The 23,929-nt window shown below is 44.6% G+C and overlaps 1 protein-coding gene across 6 annotated transcripts in view; it reads left to right on the forward strand.

Moving 5' to 3' along the window:
• Window positions 1-23,929, forward strand: part of NBEA (neurobeachin) — a 915,436-nt gene that overhangs the window by 850,476 nt on the left and 41,031 nt on the right. For all 6 annotated transcript variants that reach the window (XM_073583206.1, XM_073583210.1, XM_073583208.1 and 3 more), the window contains 4 exons: window positions 10,992-11,184; window positions 15,469-15,540; window positions 17,495-17,650; window positions 20,925-21,095. In XM_073583206.1, the coding sequence (XP_073439307.1) occupies window positions 10,992-11,184; window positions 15,469-15,540; window positions 17,495-17,650; window positions 20,925-21,095 (592 nt within the window). The remainder of the gene's footprint in view (window positions 1-10,991; window positions 11,185-15,468; window positions 15,541-17,494; window positions 17,651-20,924; window positions 21,096-23,929) is intronic.

The raw sequence follows: 23,929 nt of genomic DNA on the forward strand, positions 1-23,929 counted from the left end.
CTGTCCATGGCCTATTGGGTACCCCCAGAGGCTGTAGCGTGCCAGCAGGACGGGCTCGGGGCGACTTGGCCCTAGCGCACGTGATGCAAGCTGCCACGTATGAGACCACGTCCTGCCGGATTTTGGGCCACCAGAAACGACGCGTTACCAGCTCTAAGGTGCCCTTCACCCCTGGATGACCAGCCAGTACCAAGTCGTGGTGTTCCTTCAACACCTTAAGCCGAAGATGCAGGGGTACAAATGATTTGTTGGCGGGAAGTCCTGGCGGTACCTCCTCTTGGGCCTCGGCAATCTCCGCCTCTACCTCAGTCGGGAGAGCCGAGACCACTACCCCTTCCTGGAGGATGGGTACCGGCTCTTCCCGAGGTTCTCCCCCCGGAAAACACCTAGACAAAGCATCCGCCTTGGTGTTTTTAGCCCCGGGACGGTAAGTCACAAGGAAATTGAAACGAGTAAAAAACAATGCCCAGCGGGCCTGCCTAGGAGACAGACGCTTGGCCGACTCCAGATAGAGCAGATTCTTATGGTCGGTGATGACTGTGACCTGGTGAGCCGCCCCCTCCAAGAAGTGTCGCCATTCCTCAAAAGCCAATTTGATGGCCAACAACTCCCTGTTGCCGATATCATAATTCCGTTCGGCCGGCAACAGCTTCTTGGAGAAGTAGGCGCATGGATGCATCTCGCTCAAGGACGAGCCTTGAGACAGTACTGCCCCCACTCCCACCTCCGACGCATCAACCTCCACCACAAAAGGTTTAGACACGTCTGGTTGCACCAGAATGGGGGCTGAAGCAAAACTATTCTTCAGACGCTCAAATGCGCGTATGGCCACCTCAGGCCAGCTCGCCAGATCGGCACCTTTTTTTGTCATGTCCGTGAGCGGTTTGGCGATAGTCGAAAAGTGTTTTATAAATTTCCTATAATAATTCGCAAACCCAAGGAACCGCTGGAGTGCTTTCAGACTCTCCGGCCTCTCCCATTGCAGCACCGCTTGCACCTTAACGGTGTCCATTTTAAACCCGGCTGCGGACACAATATATCCCAAAAAGGGCAACTCCTGGACAAAAAAATAAACATTTTTCCAGCTTAGCATAGAGCTGGTTCTCCCGGAGCAACTGTAACACCTGCCTGACATGCTCCAAATGAGTGTCCCGATCGCTAGAATAAATGAGGATATCATCCAGGTATACAATCACAAATCTCCCCAGGACATGAGCAAATACATCATTAATAAAATGTTGTAAAACGGCCGGCGCGGTTGTCAACCCAAACGGCATAACCAGACTCTCAAAATGACCCTCAGGAGTGTTAAACGCCGTCTTCCACTCATCCCCCTGACGGACCCTTATGAGGTTATACGCCCCCCTGAGGTCCAGCTTGGAAAACCATTTCGCCCCCGCTACCTGGTTGAACAAATCCGGGATCAACGGCATTGGGTAGGGATCACGGATAGTAATCTGGTTTAACTCTCGGAAATCCAGACACGGGCGTAGCCCCCCATCTTTCTTCTTAATGAAGAAGAACCCCGCGGCTACAGGCGAGGACGAAGGCCGGATGTGTCCTTTGCTCAGACTCTCCGCGATGTAGTCTTTCAGAGCTTGTCTCTCAGGACCAGAAATATTAAACATCCTGGCCTTAGGTAATTTGGCCCCGGGTTTTAGCCTAATTGCACAATCATAGGCTCGATGTGGAGGCAGTTCTGAGCAACCCCTCTCAGAGAAAACATCAGCGAAATCCTGCAAAGCCTCCGGCAGGGTGGGCGTCACGGCGGACACACATGTGGCCAAGCAATTGTCTTGGCAGAAACCACTCCTTTGTACTATGTCCTGAGTTTTCCAATCAATTACCGGGTTGTGCCTGGACAACCATGGAAAACCCAGGACCATTTGTGCTGGGAGATTACGGAGGACCCTACATGTAACCGACTCAGAATGTAGGACCCCAATGTGGAGTTTCACCTCTGCCACAAACTCCGTAATCTCCCCTTGAGGGAGGGGAACAGCATTAATGGTAACCACCTGTATGGGGTGAGGAAGTCTTTCGATCTTAAACCCGGCGGTGTGTGCAAACTCCCCATCTATGAGATTGGTGGCGGAACCGCTATCCACAAACACTGATATTGGTAGCTCTTTGCCCGCGATAATAACCTTGGCAGGGAGCATACATTGAGATACCATCATGGAGGATATGCATACGCTCAGTTGGGCCTCCTCCATACCCTCTGAGCTTAACAGTTTTCCGCCGGTGTGACCCTCTTAGGTAGTACAGGGCAAACGTTAACATAATGACCTCCTTTACCACAGTAGAAACATGCTCCGGGCTTCCGGAATCCCGGAACGCGACGCTTAACCTGTGCCACGCCAGCAATCTGCATAGGTTCAGTGGACTCATCTACTTCAACCACACTTGCACCTCTGCTATCCCCCAGAGGTAGCGTCTCCTGTGCCCCCTGACGAAAACGGCGATCAATACGTATCACCAAACTCATGGCAGACTCCAACGATGCCAGAGTCTCATACATCAGGAGGGCTTGTTTAACCTTCCCTGATACCCCATGAATAAACTGGCTGCGCAGTGCTGGGTCATTCCACTGTGTGTCTACGGCCCAACGGCAAAATTCTGAACAATAGTTCTCTGCCAAGCGCTCCCCCTGGCGGAGGGCGCGGATTTTAGATTCCGCTAGAGCCAGTCGGTCAGGGTCATCGTAAATGAGCCCGAGAGCAGAAAAAACATTATCGACAGAATGAAATGTAGCAGAGTCCGCTGGTAAGGAAAATGCACATGCTTGGGGGTCACCACTCAGTAATGACAACACCAGCCCTACCCGCTGAGCTTCATTACCTGAGGAGATAGGGCGCATGCGGAAGTATAACTTGCAGGCCTCCCGAAATACGACAAATTTGCTGCGATCCCCTGAAAATCGTTCTGGCAGCGGGATCTTTGGCTCTGCACCGATACTTGCAGCTGCCGTTTGCACCTTTGCTACTACCAGTCCCTGCTGCTGAACAGCCCCTTTCAACTCGGAGACCTGTAAGGACAGCGCCGCCAACTGGCGGGTTATGGAGTCTAATGGATCCATTGACTCCTGAAAAAATGTGGGCCGATTATAATGTCACGCGGGGCTTAGTTCAACTAAGGCTGAAATACCCGGGGTCCCTGTGATGTCCCTTTAACTAGGGAAAACCCTGTCTGACCCTCAACCCAGGGTTTTTGCTGATGGTGCAAATGCCTGAGCCTCCAACCTTTCCTTATCTCCTGCTCGGCCCTGCACTTAACCCTCCACCCAGTGAGGAGAGACACCACCAAAGCCCCCACACAAATTATGACAGACAGGGAGAACTTAAACTGCACTGTGCCGCACGCACACAGGAATATACAGTAATGTGAACAGGGCACAACTAAACACAAAAATGGGAAGGAGAAAGGATAACACCGGATCATACGCCACCAGATACGAATCTCTCTTCAACACCTCCACTCCAGACCGGAACCACTTGGTATGAAACACAAGCTATAATCGGCGACGCCCATAGGCCAGCATGACTATTTAAAGACCGTGGGCATGACTAAACATCCATCCTGGTCTCAAGCAAGATTAACCCCCGAGAGCCTGAAGATCAAGCCGGCGCCACTGAGGCTATAGTGGACGGAGGTGGAACTACCTCTGCCTGCCGGACGCTGTGGTGTGAATAGCGTCCGACATGACACCAGGACAACCACCTTACCTTTTGCTGAGGTAGTGGCACTTAAAGACGCCAAAGACACATGTATAGAATCTGTGGCAATGTCCGTCTTTGAGGCATTGAGCTTTGCCCTCTGCCCTGCTTTTGCTGCTACTTTGTTATCCAAGTCAGTTACTGATTTGGAGAGGTATTTACTGCACAGAATTCCTGCTGGTTCCCAGGAGGTGGACCTTGTGGATATTGTGGATCAGGTCGCACAAGCAGCCAGATATTTATGTTCACATCAGTAGATGTGACTGAATTCTTTGCCCAGGCGGCAAGTAATTGTTTAGCCATTCTTCATATTTTATGGCTGAAGGTATGGAGAGCAGATATAGCTTCAAAGAAGTCGCTTACAGGTTTACTTTTCCAGGGGTCTCACCTGTTCGGTACTAAATTGGACAAGACCATTGCTGACGCCATGGGCGGCAGAAGCACTGTGCTTCCCCTGGTCAGGCCAGCCGTTCATTTCAAAGACTGTAGGCTTTGTCATTTTGCCCCTTTTGTGAGTTTCCTGCATCGGAGGATTCCGGTCATCAGGTCAGACCCAGAGTCTCCCAGAGGTCAAGGAGATCATCCTTTAACCACACTACCGCCAGGCATTCCATCAGTCCTGATTCTAAGCCCTCTGGTTCTAGAGGCAGTTGAGGAGATAACATATGACAGGCAACCCCCACTGGGGGATTCTTCCCGGTTGGTTACCCACCTTCTCTTCTGAGAGGCATGGCTGGGGTGCAGTCATCAGTTTATGGGTTAGAGAGGTCGTCTCTTCTGGCTACAGAATAGAGTTTTTTGCTCCTCGCAAGATTGTTTTTTCAGATCTTGTTCCCCTACTCCCCCTAGTATAAGAGGCAGTTTCGATCAAGCAGTAGCTCCCCTGCTTGAAGCAGGAATAATCATAAAGATTCCTCCTTCAGAACATTTCAGAAGGTTCTATTCAAACCTTAGTCTTCCCCAAAAGGGATGGTTCGGTACAACCCTTTCTGGATCGAAAATGGCTGAGCAAATGGGTAAGGCTGCATCACTTTAGGATGGAGTCGCTTCAGTCAGTCGCGGCATCCATGGAGGCCAGGGAGTTTGTGTTCTTGATGTATGTTAGAAATGCGTATATCTGCACAGAGATTGAAGCTTCAGAGACTGGGAGTTCTGTGGAAACTGTTTGGGTAAGAATACAAGGACAGAACAATGGAAAGGACACCATTGTAGGCATTTACTACAGGCCGCCTGTGCAAAATGAAGATATGGATGAACTCTTTATGCATCAAATGGCCAAGTTCTCCAAAAATATGACATAGTTGTCATGGGAGATTTCAACTATCTAGACATTTGTTGGGAATCTCTCTCAGGCAAAACTAACAGGTCAAGGAAATTCTTATCCTCTCTTGCTGACAACTTTATCTTCCACAAGGTAGGGGAGAAAACAAGGGGAACTGCTACCTTGGATCTAATCCTTATAAACAGGGATGAAATGGTTGAGGAGGTAAAAGTGGCTGGGACCCTAGGAGGTAGCGACCATTCTATTTTAGAATTTTGGATAACTAGAGGAGGAAGACCTGTGAAGACTCAGACGTCAAGGTTAGATTTCGGAAAGGCAGATTTTAAGGGATTCAGAAAGATAATTGGAGGGATCCAATGGCTGAATATCCTTAAAGACAAAAATGTCCAGGAAGGATGGGAAATCTTGAAAAATGAAATTCTCAAAGCACAATTATTAACAATTCCGAAAAGAGGGAAGGATAGGAAGCATTTAAGGAAGCCAGGATGGATGAACACAGAACTTAAGCACATGCTAAAAAGGAAGAAAAAAATGTTTACAAAATGGAAAGAGGGAGGCATATCTAAAGAAGAATATAATGCTGTCTGCAGAACCTGCAGGGCACAAATCAGATTATCTAAAGCTGACTGAATTGAGGCTTGCAAGAGATGTCAAAAGCAGTAATAAAGGATTTTGGGGATATGTCAAAAGTAAAAGAAAAGTCAAAGATGCTATAGGATTTTTACAGGATGAAAATGATGAAATGGTAAGACAGGATGTTGAGAAGGCCGAACTTTTAAATTCCTATTTTTGCATCTGTTTTCTCTCAGAAAGGAAATGTAACATCAACTGTTCTTCACTGTCCTATTAAGGGAATAGAAGAATCCAGGATATCTATAAACAGAAAGATAGTGAGGAAACATATAGCTAACCTAAATGAATTCAAGTCTCCAGGTCCAGATGAATTACACCCCAGAGTACTGAAAGAGATAGCAAAAGAAATTTTTGAACCCCTCTCCATAATCTTTGAAAATTCTTGGAGAACAGGAGGAGTCCCAGAAGACTGGAGAAGAGCAAATGTTGTTCCTATCTTCAAAAAGGGGAAGAAGGTGGACCAAGGCAACTATAGGCCGGTGAGTCTGACGTCTATACCAGGAAAAATCTTTGAACAAATTATTAAACAACATGTATGTCAGTACCTGGATAAGAATGAAGTGATTAAACAGAGTCAGCATGAGTTTGTAACTAATAAGTCATGTCAGACTAACTTAATTTCCTTCTATGATGGAATCACTGATTGGGTGGATCAAGGAAATGCTGTAGATATAGTATATCTTGACTTTAGCAAAGCATTTGACAAAGTATCTCATACAATCCTTATTGAAAAAATGACTAAGTATGGACTGGACAAGGCAACTGTTAGGTGGATTCATAACTGGCTTAGTGATCGGACCCAAAGAGTGGTCGTAAATGGCTGCACATCCAGTTGGAAGAATGTCTCAAGTGGGGTACCACAGGGCTCTGTCCTGGGCCCTGTATTGTTCAACATCTTTATCAACGATTTAGATGAAATGAGGGTAAACTGATTAAATTTGCTGATGACACAAAGCTAGGAGGGATAGCTAATACTAGAGAAGAGAGAGAGGATTCAAAAAGATATAAATAAACTGGAGAAGTGGGCAGCAACTAACAGAATGGTTTTTAACAGGGAAAAATGCAAAGTACTACATCTGGGCAATAAAAATGAAAAAAGCATATACAGAATGGGAGGAATAGGGCTAAGCAACAGCACATGTGAAAAAGACTTGGGTATACTAATAGATCACAGACTGAATGAGTCAACAGTGTGATGCAGCAGCAAAAAGCAAATGCAATTCTAGGATGTATTAACAGAAGCATACAGTCTAGATCACGTGAAGTCATTATTTCCCTCTACTCCTCTTTGGTCAGACCTCATCTGGAATATTGTGTCCAGTTTTGGGCACCACATTTTAAAAAAGACATCAACAAACTGGAGCAAGTTCAGAAAAGAGCAACCAGAATGGTGACCGGTCTGCAAACCCTGTCTTATGAGGAAAGGTTGCAGGATTTGGGATTGTTTAGTTTGCAAAAGAGAAGACTGAGAGGAGACTTAATAGCTGTCTACAAATATCTAAAGGGCTGTCACATTGTAGAAGGATCAACTTTATTCTCATTTGCACAAGGAAAGACTAGAAGCAATGGGATGAAACTGAATGGGAGGAGACACAGATTAGATATTAGAAAAAACTTTTTGACAGTTAGAGTGATCAATGAGTGGAACAAGCTGCCACGAGAAGTGGTGAGTTCTCCTTCAATGGAAGTCTTCAAACAGAGGCAGGACAGACATCTGACTGGGATGATTTAGCGAATCCTGCTTTGAGCAGGGGTTTGGACCAGATTGCCCAGGAGGGCAATAGGCCCTAATTAGACGTCGCCCCTTCCAACTCTACGATTCTATGATTCTAGACATAAAGAACACCTATCTTCATGTACCGGTCTTTCTGGCTCATCATCAATTTCTTCTCTTTTGCAGTCAACTAGGATCAATTTCAGTTCAGGTCTCTTCCCTTTGGGCTGGCAACTGTGCCCAGGGTGTTTGCAAAAGTATTGGCCCCAGTCATGGCTTTGCTCCGGACTAGGGTGGGTGGTTTGTAATCCCCTACCTGGGTGACATTCTGGTCAAGGCACCTTCCTTTTCCCAGAATCTGGAAAGTTTAAAGATTGTCCTTGATTCCTTGGAAGCGTTCAGATGTTTTGTCAACAGGGCAAAGTCCGCGTTAGTTCCAACATGGCAGCTTTGATTCCTAGGGATGATTTTCAAAACTGTTCAAGCATCAGTCTTCCTTTCAGAGGAGATGGCTAGTGCTGCAGTCCTCTGTCCGAATTCTGATGTGGTCAGATAGACATTTTCTCCAAATTTGCATGAGAGTCTTGGGGAAGATGGTAGCAACATTCGAGGCAGTCCTGTTTTCATGATTTAATTCAAGGTCCCTACAGAACATACTTTTGCTTGTTGGGACATGTTAATAAAGTCTTCAGACCGTCTAGTCCTCCTTCCACTTCACTGTCACCAGTCTCTTAGGTAGTTTTAGACGTCGCCCCTATTAATCCAGGGTTGTTCCTTCTGCCCCATCCATGGGCAGGTTCTGACCATGGATGCCAGCCTTTTCGGGTGGGGGTCCGTCTTCCGCCTCTTGTTTTATTCAGGAATCCTGGAACAGTTAGGAGAGACCATTTCCAATCAATATGTTGGAGCTCAGAGCCATCTGTCTGGCTCTTCTACATTGGCATCATCTGGTCCTAGGATTGCCCTTCAGGACCCAGTCAGACAATGCTACGGCAGTGGCCTATATCAACTGTCAATGAGGGACACTAAGTTTATCTGCCATGTCAGAGTTGGCAGTGATACTGAGATGGGCAGAGGACAAAGTTCCTCTGATCGCAGTGGTTCATATACCCGGAGTGGACAACTGTGTGGCAGAACTTCTTGAGACTCCAATAGGTAGCCGCAGGAGAAAGAGCTCTTCACCCAGAGGTATTCAAGTAGTTTTGTAATTGGTGTGGCACACCAAAAGTTGGCCCTGTTGGCATCCAGACTAAACCACAAGATACTAAGATTCGTTGCAAGATCTCAGGATCCTCAGGCAGTTGTGACTGACGCATGGACGATTCCCTGTTCCCAGTTACCTCTGCCTTACCTACTCCTGCCTCTACCTACTCTGCCCAGACTTCTTAACAAGTCAAGGCAGAGGGGATTCCTCATTGCACCAAATCAGCCTCAGAGGACCTGGTACGTGGACTTGATCAACCTTTTGGCAGATGTCCTTTCAACTCTTCTTACCAGTTTTGATCTTCTGACTCTGGGTCCGTTGTTCCACCAAAATTTACAGTCACTCAATTTAATTACAAGGCTGTTGAAGCCGCAATTCTGAGGGCAGCGGGTTTGTCAGAATCAGTCATCCAAACCATGATCGGGGCATGGAAGCCCTCCTCGCTGTGCATCTATCACCGCACTTGGAAGGCCTACTTTCACTGGTGTGAGTTTTCTGGAATTTCTCTAATGCCCTTTTTTCTACTTGTACTGCTCTACTTTTTGCAGTCAGGCCTGGAGTCAGGTTTGGCTCTTAGTTTTCTTAAGGGTCAGGTGTCCTCCATGGTTGTCTTGTTTCAGAGAGATGTGGACTCTTGGTTAATACATGCAGCCTCTCACTCCGGTCCCAAGTGTCGGGTATTGATGCGAAAGACTTGCGTGAGTTTCTCGCATCACGCTCGCAAGTGTGACCCTGGCATAAGACTTATGTTCAGTGGGTAGTACGTGCTAGTCGACCACCCTATTGACCTCCCTTTGATCCGTAGGACCTTAATCTAGTCTTGGAGGCTCTTCAGTCTTCAACATTTGAGCCTCTCAGAGAGATTTCTGCCCTTCATGTAGGCCTATAAAGTAGCTGTCCTTATTGCCATCACCTCTACTAGGAGAGTATTAGAGCTTTCTGCTCTCTCTTGCCGAGTTCCTTTCCAGTTCCTTTCCTCATCCTGCACCAGGATAAGGTAGTGTTGAGACCTGTTCATTCCTTCCTCCCCAAAGTGTTTTCGGCTTTCCACCTTAACATGGTCATTGTCTTGCCTTCCCTTCCTTTTGCCCTACGATTTCTCATCTGATCGAGAAGGCTTTGCACAAATTAGATGTTGTCAGGGAAGTACGTTGCTATTTATCAGCCGCTGCCCCATTTAGAAAGTCTGATAACTTGTTTGTCATATCAGACGGCCCTCACATGGGCCTGGCCGCCTATAAGACAACAATTGTTCGTTTGATTAGAACAGCCATCATTCAGGCCTTTAGAGCAAAGGCCAGGGCGCTTCCTTTTAGGGTTAATGCACTCTCCGTGAGGCAGAGGGGGGCTTTCTGGGCACTTTGTCACCAGGCATATATCCTGCAACTCTGTAAATCGGCTACTTGGTCATCAGTACATACCTTCTCAAACTTTTACAGGTTGCACACCTTTGATTCTGCGGATGCAGGTCCTTCGCAAGAAGATTTTGCAGGCGGCATTTGCTCAGGCTTCGGCCTGAGCAGGAATGCAGAGTTTTGTGTTATCAGTATATTTATTTTCCCACCCCAGAGACAGCTTTAGGATGTCCCATGGTTCTCTGTGTCCCCCGATGAAGCGACCGAGAAATTAAGATTTTTGGGACTCACCGTAAAATCTGTTACTTGATAGTCTCCATTGGGGGACACAGCACCCACCATTAGTTGCCCCATTGGGCATGCATTTTTGTAGTTTTCTTCTCTCAGGGTGTAATTGAATTATTTTTCTCCAAATGCTTTGTTTTTTGCTTCTCCTACTGCTTTCTCTCTAAACTGAGAAAGCTTGAGGCTAGCAGGTGAGATATAGTCTGCTGGGGAGGAGCCAGTTTCCATTTAGATTGTAATAACAGTGCCAGCCTCTTGGAGGCAGCAAACTATACCATGGTTCTCTTTGTTCCCCAATTAAGACTATTGAGAAACAGATTTTATGGCGTGTATATCTTAATTTTGCACTACTCCAGTCTTGAGTAATCGGCTGCACATAATATACATTGCTTACTGCATTATGTACTGATGCTAAGTTATAAGTTGTATTATAGACCCTGAGCTCTTCACAATCCTATTTATTATTGGAAACAGTCAACAAGCTTGTTGAGACACACCTTAGCTGAGCTCCTATAATGAATAATGAAGGTAATGTTTCTTTATCGACCTGACTTATAGATGAGATGTCCAGTAGTGCAAATCACCAGGGCATGCTCTGTGCAGGTGTTCAGCCAGCAAGGAATTCTGGAAGAGTTCTGCTCTGAATTTGGCAGAATTGTAAATACAGCTCTGAGCTATAATACTGGCTGTAACTCAGGATCCCTAAAATATCTGCTAATCCTGATAGATGATACATTCCATCTGATTATTGTCTTTCTATGACTTTTTCTTATTGACTGTATTCTTTCTTGCCCCTTAACAGTGCTTCCTGCCACAGAGTCCTCTCATGTTTAAAGACCAGATGCAGCAGGATGTCATCATGGTGCTGAAATTTCCATCTAACTCACCAGTCACACATGTTGCAGCAAATACGCTGCCCCATCTGACTATCCCTGCAGTGGTGACTGTCACATGCAGCCGGCTATTTGCAGTGAATAGGTGGCACAACACTGTGGGTAAGTTCTGCCCTTTTCAACTGGAAGCCAATTATTTTAATCACATTACTAAAATGTCATATTGTATTAAAGATGCCTAAATATTTCTGCCAGGCGTGATCACTTGCTATCAGAGGGAGCTACATATGGGAACAAGAATATTCAATGAACCAGAATATGTAGTTTACGCTAAAAACAATGCACATCATTTGACTCTCAGCATTTCCACCTATAATATTCCATTAACCTATTATTTTTGGATTCACCGTTTTCTGAGAGTAGAAGGATATAAACATTTTTTTTTTTTACCTACGTGCATGTATTTTGGAATAAAAACTGTTGACAATTAGGTTTCAATACATTTTTGCACCATTTTCTTTTTGATATTTTCTGCATTGCACTGTCTTTTGCTAGATATAGAATGAGTTCACTAATAATCTTCCAGTGAGCTTGCTCTGATGGGAAGGTTGTCACTATTTTATGTGTCTTTTAATTAGCTCCTCTGTGCTGATTTGTGACCACAGACCTCAAGTGTCGGATAAAAATCTGAAAAGCAGGTCAATGAATAAATATCAGACCGCACTCGCACGACATCTAATTGCAGTCTGATTTTCTGTCAGAATAGAGAAGGTGGAGAATTTTTTTTCCTTTTAATTTCTTCTAGTTGAAAAAATCAGATTACACTTGTAGCCCACTCTGATGAAACTCTGATCAGACTAATCAGTCCGATTTTCTCATGCGCAAACAAATCTTAATTCTGAATGAGCCTTAAATAGATGCCAGCTTAGCCTGATGGTGACAGATGCCACGATAGTTCTTAGGTCATCGAAAGCTATTAAAAAGTTGATTTATTTAAAGGATCCCATTTAGTTCCACATCAGTCAACTGGTATACGGATGTATACTGGCCAAACGGACACTCTTTTAGCCTTAGTCTAACAATGGAAATGTGTCTATTGTGTACGTCTGAAGCTTTGCTGATGTAACTGCTAAAAATCAACCAAAAATGTGCTGTGAGCAGATAGCTACAAATTATACTCTGTGGAATGGATATGTTCCAACATATGCATAAAACTGCTGCACCATACTTCATGAACATAGGAAAATTCATCATAAAATAAGATATAGTGGCCGGTCAGCCTGTATGTAAGGTTACTGAGTGAAGCAGATATTCCTCCTTGTATGTAGCCTGGTATAACACGCAGCTGGGGGGTGCGGGTCGGCTTGTCTGTCTTTGTTACCATTCTGGGACTTGTGTTCCCTTTGGGTAAGTCACCTGTTACGTTAATGTTTGGCTTGTTACACAGGCTCTTCCTTCACAGTAGGGTTCTGCCATGTTGCATCCCTTGGAGACTTGTGCAGAACCAGCACACAACAGCGAGCAACTTGTAAGAGGTTCTTCTCTATTCCAGGACACACTTTACAATGCATTTCTTCTGACAATTATAAGGAGGAAATAGAACCAAGTAGCCAGCAAAGATCACATTGTAACCTTTCTCATAAGGTGGTTACAGAATGTATTCAGTTATATACACACAGATCTGAAATGACAGATGCAACTCTGTTCAGGACAACTACAAATGTAGCAAAGATAACTGGGATAGCACCAAAAAATGGAATTGAACACATACTTTGCATCGAACGGCTTGTGCAATGTTATAGGGGTTAGTGAAAAAAGTTTTCATCTATCTATAAGATAAGTTATGTTAGCGTAAAGATGGGGTTCATTGTCTTCGGGCCTGCCATATCTCATAGCATGTGGTAATTCTCAGGAGAATACACTGAGAAAGAAGTGATGACGAATGTGACTCTTACTTATTATGCAGCTTTGAGTTATGCTATTTATCATGTAACAAACATACATTTATGCATGGAACATCTATTTTCATGAAGGGTATAAATTAAACGAACACTCAGACAAGCTTGGGAGATTGATGGAGATAAAGAGCCTGTTTATTTCTTCTGTTCTCACCAGCCGAAGGTTTATTTCTAAACACTTTTAAATTGGTGTTAGGGCTGCTCTATGTAACGGTACCTTAGCGATGCACCAGCGATCCCGACAATGATATGGATCGCTGGTGCATCGCTAAGTGGTCGCTAGTGAGCTGCCACACAGGCAGATCTCACCAGCGACATAGCAGGGGTCGGGGATCGTTACTTACCTGTCAGGCTGAGGTCACACGTGGCGTTTTTTTTCGCATTTCCACGGCCGCGTGATTTTGCCGCAAAAAATAAGCATCCCATGCATTCCTATGGGATTCCGCAATGCTGTGCTAATGCTGCGGTTTTTACCGCGGCGGAATTGCTTTGCGGTAAAAAACGCAGCATGCTCATTAATTTTGCGGAATCGTGGCGATCCCGCACCCATAGGGATGCATTGTTCTGCTTACTTTCCGCATGTGGCTGTGCACACCATGCAAAAAGTAAGCAGAACATATGCGGATGGTACCCACGGTCCGGAGGAGAGGAGACTGTCCTCCGGGCTTTGGGTACCATATCCCTGTAAAAAATAGAATTTAAAATAAAAAATATTGTTATTCTCACCTTCCGACGTCCCGCGCAGCCTTCTCGCCTCTCTCCACGCTCCCTTTCCCAGTAAGCCTTTGTGAGCGATGACGTCCGTTCTCGCGGGATCGCGAAGTCTCGCGGTCATTCGCGAGACGTCGCGATCCCGCGAAAACAGACGTAATTGTCACAAAGGATTTCTGGGACCGGGAGCGTGGAGAGAGGCGGGAAGGCTGCGCGGGATGTCGGAAGGTGAGAATAACAATATTATTTTTTTATTATTATTATTTACATTCTATCTTTTACTATTGATGCCGCATAGGCGGCCTCAATAGTAAAAAGTTGGTCACACTCGTCAAACACTATATTTGACGAGTGTGACCAACCTGTCAATCAGTTCTCCAAGCGATGCTACAGATCGCTTGGAAAACGCTAGCAATTCTGCAAGCTAATTACACTTGAAAAATGCTAGTTTTTCCGTGGGAAAATCGTGGGAATTTAAAATGCGATTTTTCTGCGGAATGGAATTCCGAAATTCTCGCTGTAATTTCCGCGAGAGTTCCGCTACGTGTGAACCCAGCTTCAGACGCGGCGATCCTGACGTCCTCCCGCCCGCGTCCACGCGTCGCTCGTCGGCGCCACAGGAAGCCCAGCAGGAAGTGCCCGACGAGAAATGATCCAGGACGTTCTCGCGCGACCAGCGTTGAGCAGCGGGGGAGCCAGTCGGAGGTAAGTATCAGACATAGCGATATCGCTAGCAATATCGCTGCTACGTCACAAAATCGGTGACGTTACAGCGATATTGCTAGCGATATCGCTATGTGTAACGGGGGCTTAACAGTGATAACTTACAAAGCAGTGTGGGTCCGACTGCTGAGACCATCGATCTGCAAACAATGCACTATTATCCCTTTTAGAATGAAACATCAGTGTGTATGCTCAGCCTCTACTCCATTCATTTTCTTTACGACTGCCCAGCACTGGACTAGTTTTTTCCTGCCAGTCCCTATAGAGAATAAATGGACCATCAGTTGAGCCCGTGCACTGCTGCTTCCTTCTGTTGCTGATAAAAGTGTCCTGTTCTTTCAATTGGTTGAGGTCCCAGCAGGCAGACCCCTCTGATTTAGAAGTTATCACCTATCTTGTGGCGATCAACAAAAAAGTGCAAAAACTTTTTTTTCTCTTTTCACCGGACAGCCACTTTAAGTTCTCGTCATCCTGTTAAGTGAGAGAACCTTTTGTACAGTAATAAGTTTTCAAGATGATGCCTTGTGAGTTTTTCAATCTAAAAATAGGGAAAGCACGCCTTGTGTAAATCTGTGGATCTAGATTAAATACTAGATAGTGATCTGCCCACCTGAGGAGGTTGTGCAAAGCAGGCACAACATTGGTGAGAGCATGAGAGTCCACTAGAGACAGCTGCAGCTCTAACCACTGATTCCTAGACGTATAATACTGGAACTGGAATTAACGTTTGAGAATTAGAAAAAAGTAGCGGGATATTCCAGGTACTGCAAGTGGATGTTTTAAAGGTTAGAGGTGATATCCTGTTTTCATTTCTCTGTGGTAGGAGTTGGATCAACTCTGAAACACGTAATACTTTTAAAGCTCTTCATCGAATTGTGGACATCCTTCAGCCACTGGCAGCTCCTGGAATATCCTGCACGTTTTTTCTAATTCTAAAATCCTTCCCTTTTCTACATCTGTAGGAACAATGTTCTCTGTAAGTTCTGTTGGTGGTTCATTGTAATGTACTAGCAGAAATTAAGGAAAAGTCTGATTATAATCTCTTGCTATGCAGGTCTGAGAGGAGCACCCGGTTACTCATTGGATCAAGCCCACCATCTTCCTATTGAGATGGACTCTCTGATTGGTATGTATGAAGAAAGTTACTTTTTTTATTAAAGTGGTATTCTCAAGTTATTAAATTGCTTTAATTAATTAGCATGAAAATAAGCAAGTTTTCAATTGGCTTGCTTTTACTAACTGCTTTGCTTCTCCTGCAATGAGAGATTTTATCTTTAATAGTGTACAGGTGTACAGATGGTTTCCATGGATCTCCGCCATTAGTGTCTGACCAAACCTGTGCAGGCTAGGGAGAGGAGTTAACTCTAAAAATGCAAGTCAGATCCCTAAAACCTATAAAACCTATCGATTTCTTTACATCAACTAGCTACTCACTTCACTCCCCTTCCCTCTCGGCTCCTGACATGCTGCTGTTATAAATCTTGCTCTTATCAATCCTGTAGAATCACAATCCTCTGCACCCAGCATCTTGACTCACATTGTCTGGAGTAGCTCTCTGCTTGTTCAAATGCCCTGTTATCTCCATAAGTAAATGCAGTCATAGCTGTGTACACACCAGGACAAACCACTGATAGCTGAATGTGTTACAGCAGAATTTATGCTGAGCTTTATAGTTCAACTAATGCTATAGTTATACTGTTCACCAAAACTGTTACTCAAAGAGGAGTGCCTGCCCTGCCAGACACCAGAAAGAAAGAAGACTGAGCTGCTCAAGAGACAACTTGAGAATAACTCTTTAACAGAACTAACATAATGTACCCAACAGTACTAATTCAGGTTACTAACCTTCATGAGATCTATCAGGGTGAGAGAGAGTTTTTCAGTTGTCCCTATCACATATTATTAAAGCTATAATCTTGTGTATCTGTCTATAATAAAAGTGCTGTAACTTATTGTCACCGTGCCCTATGATGCTGAGTAACTCCTTCCCCCTGTGAAGGCCTGCACAACATACAGCCAGCCGAAGGAAGCTGTGCCGCCCGCATAGCTGTCTGGGATGCTTCTGCTCCTTCTTCCCGTATTTAAATTTATTTGCGTCTTTCAGACGTGAATACCTCTGAACACTTCGGCGCCGGGACTGGGGCAGAGAAAGTACTTGTGAGCCCTGCCCTGACATGCAGCGACGTGTTGAGGTCAGCACGCTGCTCACACCATCACATTGTTGCCAATGCCATCATATTGCTTCCGGGGCTGCATAGGCAGAGGAGACATTAGTCACTGGTAAGCCGAAGATTAAATGTCATGTAATTTTAGATGAGGGGCTGGTGGAGGGCACCTAATGTTAGAATTTGGGACATTATGGGCAATTGGAGACATTATAGGTGACATTATGGGGTAATTTCGGACATTATGGGTCAATTAGGAGGGACTGTGAAAGTGGGTATAGTGCTAGTGAGGGACTGTGGGGTTGGAAGGGACAGAAAGAGGCAGTTTTGGGGAGATAAGGAAAGGGGCTTTTTTGTGGGGGTGTTTTATAGAGGGGCAGTGTGAGGGAGCTTGTATCTGATCTTGTACACTTGAATCAATCCATAACGTGTTTCATGGCTGTGTTAAAACTTAGAGATTTGAGATTATGAGGAGGAATTGGTGAGTTTCTGCTCCAAAAAGAGCATGTGTTCATACTAATTTTTTTTTAAAGCAGAAACTGAGCTGGAACTTGGTTCTGGTGATGTTTCAATGCATTGATGGTGGTGTATTTCATGTAACTACCTCTTTAAAAAAAAAAAAAAAAAAATTGTGAAACTTGGAATTGGTACAGTATAGCATTGTGGCCCTTGGACCAAAAAATGTTGTGCGCCCATGTGTATAAAAATGAGTACAAAAGAAGTGTTAGCCTATTGGGAAGGCTCCATGTAAAGACTGTAAAATTTAGATTTTTCCTGTACATTGAAATACACTCTGAAATAAAACCTGTTTAATATAAAAACTTGATTTACACATCAGGTCTAGTGATAGATAATACGTTTTGGTTGTAATGAAATAATTCCTAACATAATCGTTTTAATGTTATTTTCCAATAGCCAATAATTCTGGAGTTAACAAACGCCAAATCACTGACCTCGTGGATCAGAGCATTCAGATCAATGCCCACTGTTTCGTGGTAACAGCTGATAATCGCTACATCCTAATCTGTGGCTTCTGGGACAAAAGCTTCAGGGTATACTCAACAGAAACAGGTACAAGGGAAACCCGGTGGATGTATAATATGTCTGTGAACATGTGTACGTGTTTACAGTACCAGTCAAAAGTTTAGAAACACCTGTTCATGCAATTTTTTTTTGGTCTTACTGGAATGTGCACATTGTAGATGCAGACTGAAGGCAGCAGTGCAAGGAGTTGTGAAATAAACCAGAATATGTGTTAAACCTTAGATCCCTCAAAGAACCCCCCATTTTTTTCTCATGACCGTTTTACACATCTTTGGCATTTTCTCAAGCAGCTTCATCAGGTAGTTCCCTGGATTGACTTTCTATCAGTCTTGAGGGAGTTTCTAGAGGTGCTGAAAATTTGTTGGCTGCTTTGCCTTAACTTTGCTGTACAACTCATAAAAAAACATCTCAATGGGGTTGAGGTTGGGAGATTGTGGACACCAAGTAATTTGACACAGCACTCCATTCCTCTCCTTCTTGATTGCATAGCCTAGATGTGTTTTGATTCATTGGCTTGTTGCAATACAATTGATAGTCCCACTAACTGCAAACCAGATGGGATGGCATATCATTGCAGAATGTTGTGGTAGCCATGCTGGGTAATTGTTCATTGAATTTGAATAGAATCACCAACAGTGTCTTCAGCATAACACCTCCATACCATGACACTTCCCCCTTCATACTTCACGGTGCACACCTCACGTGTAGAAACCATCCGCTCACCTTTTCTGCGTCTCACAAAGACATGGTGGTCGGTACCAAAATTCTTAAGTTTTGATTCATTAGACCACGGCACTGATTTCCACTGATGTAATGGTCCATTCCTTGTTTTCTTTTACCTAAACAAGTCTCTAATTGTGCAATTATTATCTCAGGTTCTATCCATTTAGTTTCTGAGACTGGTAACCTTGTTGACCTTATCATCTGCAGCAGAGATTATTTTTAGGCTTCCTTTCCTGGGGTGGTCTTCATGAGAACCAGTTTCATCATAGCGATTGATGGTTTTCATGTCTGCACTTGAAGATGTCTTCAAGGTTCCAGCAATTTTCCGAATTGACTGACTTTTATGTCTTATAGTAATGGAGGCCTGCCGTTTCTCTTTACTTACTTGAGTGTCTTTTTTTAAAATATTTTGGGTTAGGACAGTTGTGCAGTAGGGCTCAGAGCTGTGTATGAACCTGTTTACCAACACTGCCTCAGCAAAACACACGTGATGGTTCTAAGTATGTTCTTAAGGCTGGTGATTTCACAAATGAACTCTTAGTGATGAATTCCTGTGCATTGGTAACCATTCCATTTAATTTTATGATGAATCTGTTTGAGAGAGTGCCATGGGGGTGTATAGCTGTCATCAGAATAAAAGGGGGGGTACTCTAAGGAATTTAAGGTTTCACACAATTTCTGGTTTGTGTCTTTACTCCTTGTTTCCATATAAGATAAGATAAGATAATCCTTTAATCGTCCCACCATGGGGAAATTCAGAGCATTAAGGGCCTGTCACACTAAGAGATATCGCTAGCAATATCGCTATAACTAGTGACGTTATAGCGATATTGCTAGCGATATCTGTGTGTGTGATACTTACCTACGACCGGCTCCCCCGCTGGTTATCGCTGATCACGCGAGAACAGGCTGGACTGTTTCTCGTCGTCAGCTTCCTGCGGCGCTTCCTGTGGAGCGACGAGCGTAGAGCCGGGCAGGAGGACGCAGGATCGCCTGGTGTGACAGGTAAGTAGCGACCCCCCGACCCCAGCGATGTCGCTGGTGAGATCTGCCTGTGTGGCAGCTCACTAGCGACCACTTAGCGATGTACCAGCGATCCTGACAGCGTCATATCGCTGGTCGGGATCGCTGGTACATCGCTAAGTGTGACAGTACCTTTACAGCAGCAAGGCAGGAACAAGTACAGATACAGATGCATAAAGGCATTACATTGACAGTAGGTAGGTACATATACGAAAAAAAAAAAAATGTAGCCGGACTGTCACAACTTTGGATCTATCAGTTCTCTGTTTGGGTCGTTCTCCGTTTTGGACAGTGCTGGTTATACAGCCTAACTGCAGCAGGAAGGAAGGACTTTCGATAGCGCTCCCTCTCACATTTAGGATGAAGTAGCCGGTCACTTACAGTACTGCACATCTTTGTCACGGTCTCATGCATGGGATGGGAATCATTCTCCACCATGTAGCTCACCTTGGCCAGTATCCTCCTGTCGCCTACTTCCTGAACTGGGTCAAGGGGGCATCCCAGGACAGAGCTGGCCCTTCTAATCAGTTTGTCCAGCCTATTCCTGTCCCTGGTTAATATGCCACTACCCCAGCACGCCACACCAAAGAAGATGACTGATGCCACAACAGAGTTGAAGAAGGATGCAAGGAGTGCCCCTCTAAAGGGGGTTTTACACTAAGCAATATCGCTAGCAATATCGCTAAAACGTCACCGATTTTGTGACGTTATAGCGATATTGCTAACGATATCGCTATGTGTGATACTTACCAGCGACCGGCTCCCCCGCTGTCCATCGCTGATCGCGCGAGAATGCCCGGCTCCATTTCTCGTCGGGCGCTTCCTGCTGGGCTTCCTGCTGTGACGACGAGCGACGCTGGACGCGGGCGGGAGGACGCAGGATCGCTGTGTGTGAAAGGTGAGTATCGTGCGCTGCGTCGCTGCTGCATCGCAGTGAGATCTTTCTGTATGAAAGCTCACTAGCGATCATTTAGCGATGCACCAGCGATCCTGACCGGGTCGGATCGCTCGTCGGATCGCTGGTGCATCGCTAAATGTAAAAGGGCCTTAACTCCGAAGGCTCTCAGCCTTCTGAGCAGATAAAGCCTACTGTGGCCCTTCCTGTACACTGCATCCAAGTGATGGGCCCAGTCAAGCTTATTATTGAGGATCACACCAAGGTACTTATAGGTGTCGACTATCTCAATGTCATATGTGTGCCTTTGTGGTTTTGCTGCCTTCAATCTGAATCTACAATGTGAACATTTTAATAAAAATAGGGAAAATAATTGCATGTTTTTTGCGTATCTAAACTTTTGACCTGTACTGTATATGTGTGTGTATACATACATATATGCTGGCTAACATTTCTGTACAATTCCCATGCTTTTCGGCTGACATTTCTAACCTTGCTGAATGTAATATGCTGTACCTTTGCTGTATTGCCACTGATTATTTTCAGCAATGCTGCATTGACTGACCCAAAACAGAAACTGTCAGAAATCATTGACCTTATTTTACTTATTGTTTCATACCAATACCTGTCCGAATTTCTATTTTTTCTTTTTTTTTTTAGGAAAACTAACACAAATTGTGTTTGGGCATTGGGATGTTGTTACCTGTCTGGCAAGATCGGAGTCTTACATCGGTGGTGATTGCTACATTGTGTCAGGCTCACGTGACGCGACCCTGCTTCTCTGGTACTGGAGCGGGAGGCACCATATTATAGGAGACAATCCAAATAATAGTAAGTGCTCATCTACTGGGATGTTCAATGTATTAGTAACATAGTTATTAAGGTTGAAGGAAAACTTTAAGTCCATCTAGTTCAACCCATATCCTATCCTAACCTGCCTTAACATGTTGATCCAGAGGAAGGCAAAAAAAAAACATGTGGCAGTCAGTAAGCTTCACATTGGGGGAAAAAATTCCTTCCCAACTCCACATACGGCAATCAGACTAGCTCTCTGGATCATCGTAATATCAAGGAAACTAGTGTAATATTATACTTTTCAAGAAAGGCACCCAGTCCCTTCTTAAATTTAGTAGGGAATCACTCATTACAACATCATATTGATTGCTTTCTATTCTTTTTATATGGAGGGTCCGTTATGAAGAACTGCAATACTGGCCAATTATACAAAATAATCACCATTTTTCCATTTTCCGGTCCCCTAACAATTTATGGATGTTTTTAGATATGACCAAGCAGTCATTTGGGTGCAAATTTTTATTTATGGCTAAACTAATGTATACGAATAGTAACTCGGGGGTTGTTGCTTTGTAAAATACCCCATTAGAGAATTCTGTGAAAAGAGGGGAGGTCCCCTGTTAAGGACTTTAGTATCTAAAGCAGAGGGCAACTGCAAAGCACTTTCTCTCACTTTGGAGGACTCAGTGTAATTCCTAACTTCTCCTGTGGGGGAGCTGCCGGGAGTTTGAATACTGGTTGCTGTATTTCAGAGATTATACCTGATTGTTGCAGGTCCCATGGAAGGATGACCTGTGACAAACGGGGATGTTTCTCACAGGAAAATAGTTTTCCAATATGGACTACCCCTTTAAAATAGCAGACAAGCTAGTGAACTGTAGTATCTTTTTTAATCGTTGGTCATATATGAAACTCCACGCAGCCTGCACCTCATCTTTATTAACCAGCAAATTAGGCCTTGTTAGCTGAAAATAAAGGAAAGCCGTTTTCACAATGTAGGTTAAATCCAATTAGTTAACATCATTAGGATGAGTCTGAGGATAAAAGCTGCTGCTGATCCACTCGGCGAAGGATTGGGGTACAATCCTGTCATCTAGAGGTGCATGGAGGAGATTCAATGTAGACGGTGCAGCCATGAAAAGCTGTTAGGTTATTATAATTAACTAGGCTAGGCGCCTGACTTGTGATGTTTTTCCAGGTTTTTCTTTTTCGTTTCATGACATCTAAGACAACTAATTATCTGTTTTAGCTCGTGTGCATCCAATTAGCAAGTGACAGGTGTTTTAAGTATGTTGTATGTTCATAACATCCTCACCGTGGATCGCTTAAAATGCACATATAAATGGCGGAGCATAAATCATTGTTCTTGAGTGATTCTTTAAAGTAGAAATCAGCATAACAATGTATATAGGAATGCCAGCCGGAGATTTACATCTAATATTTTATTGATAAAGAAAGGCCATCATATGTTTTATACCTCATGTGGACCGCTTGTCCTCCACACAGGAGAGGCATCCAGTAAAGGGCTTGTATTACGGCATTGCGACTGGTTTATCCAACATGGGAGAACTATTGATTTTCCGTAAAGAGAATTTTTCCAAAGAATTGCATCCTCCAAACTATTTATATGCACCTATAGCTCTGGCAAAGACAAGTCCAACCATATCTCCTGCTAGTTAAGGCCCGTCTGACATAGCGAGATCACTGATGTGTCACCGATTTTGTGATGCAACAGCGATCTCGCTATATGTGACACATAGCAGCGACCGGCCCCCCCGCTGGATATCGCTGATCGTGCTCGAATGTCCTGGGCCATTTTTTCATTGTCAGTGTTCTGCTGGCCAGCATGCTTCGCTGTGTTTGACGCCGACGAGCGACCTCGTTGGCAACGCAGAACTCAGGATGCAGGCTGGAAACGTTCAGAATAGCTGATGTGTGACAACGCACCAGCGATCCTTACCAGGTCGTATCGTTGTCGGGATCGCTGGTGCATCGCTATGTGGAACGGGACCCATAGTCCTTACACTGTCACAGAGATATCGGCATTTAAGTTGATATGCAAACAATGTCAAAGTGCTTATGGCACATGGAAGTACTTCCCAAGCTTCTTTTCTCCCCCGATCTATTCCCCGCCCAACACTGCCTTCTCCGGCTTGTATAACAGCTCCATTGCTGTGTGACATCAAGCATAGGAGCTGTTCATGAAGCAGAAGGCAGCGCTGGGCGAGGAATGGAGCTGAAGTGATGAAAGCTTGGTAAGTGCTTTTATTTGGAGCCGAGGACATTGCACTGATTTCTATTGGCCCCATATGACAAGTGTGTGGGTTCCCGATGGTTTTCCATGGCAGCCAGGGTCTTCTGAAGGGCCTATCTGTTTCAATCTTGGATCCCCTGTGATGCTCAGCTGCAGACTGAGCTTCATACATAGGTGACTGCTATTTTCACTATACATTGCAACACTGTGATCAGATGATTGCAGGTTCAGGTCCCCTAAGGGGACTTAAAGAATAAAGTAAGAATATATGATCAAAGTTTGAATTGCTGCCTCTTTTTCACCCATTAGTATTATAAAAAAGCATATTTGATATCACCACATCCATAAAAGTCTGGTGTATCAAAATATAAAATTAACCCATACGATAGGGAGTAAAAAAAATTTAAACTTCATAATTGTGTTTTTTCCCTTCACCCATGACAGCACCACATGAGGGATCCGCCCCGCCAGGACAGGAACCTACTGAGACATAAGGGGCTGCCCCTCTCCCCCGCTTCAGTTGGGTTCCTGTCCTGGAAAGGAATCCACCTGTGGCGGTGCCTGTCGTGGCGAAGAAAGAAGAAGAAAAAAAAAAAAAGAGGACCCAGGCCCATCC

The sequence above is a fragment of the Dendrobates tinctorius genome, unplaced genomic scaffold, assembly GCF_039654945.1.
Source record: "Dendrobates tinctorius isolate UK_male_01 unplaced genomic scaffold, ASM3965494v1 ptg000075l, whole genome shotgun sequence".
NCBI classification, from domain to species: Eukaryota; Metazoa; Chordata; class Amphibia; order Anura; family Dendrobatidae; genus Dendrobates; species Dendrobates tinctorius.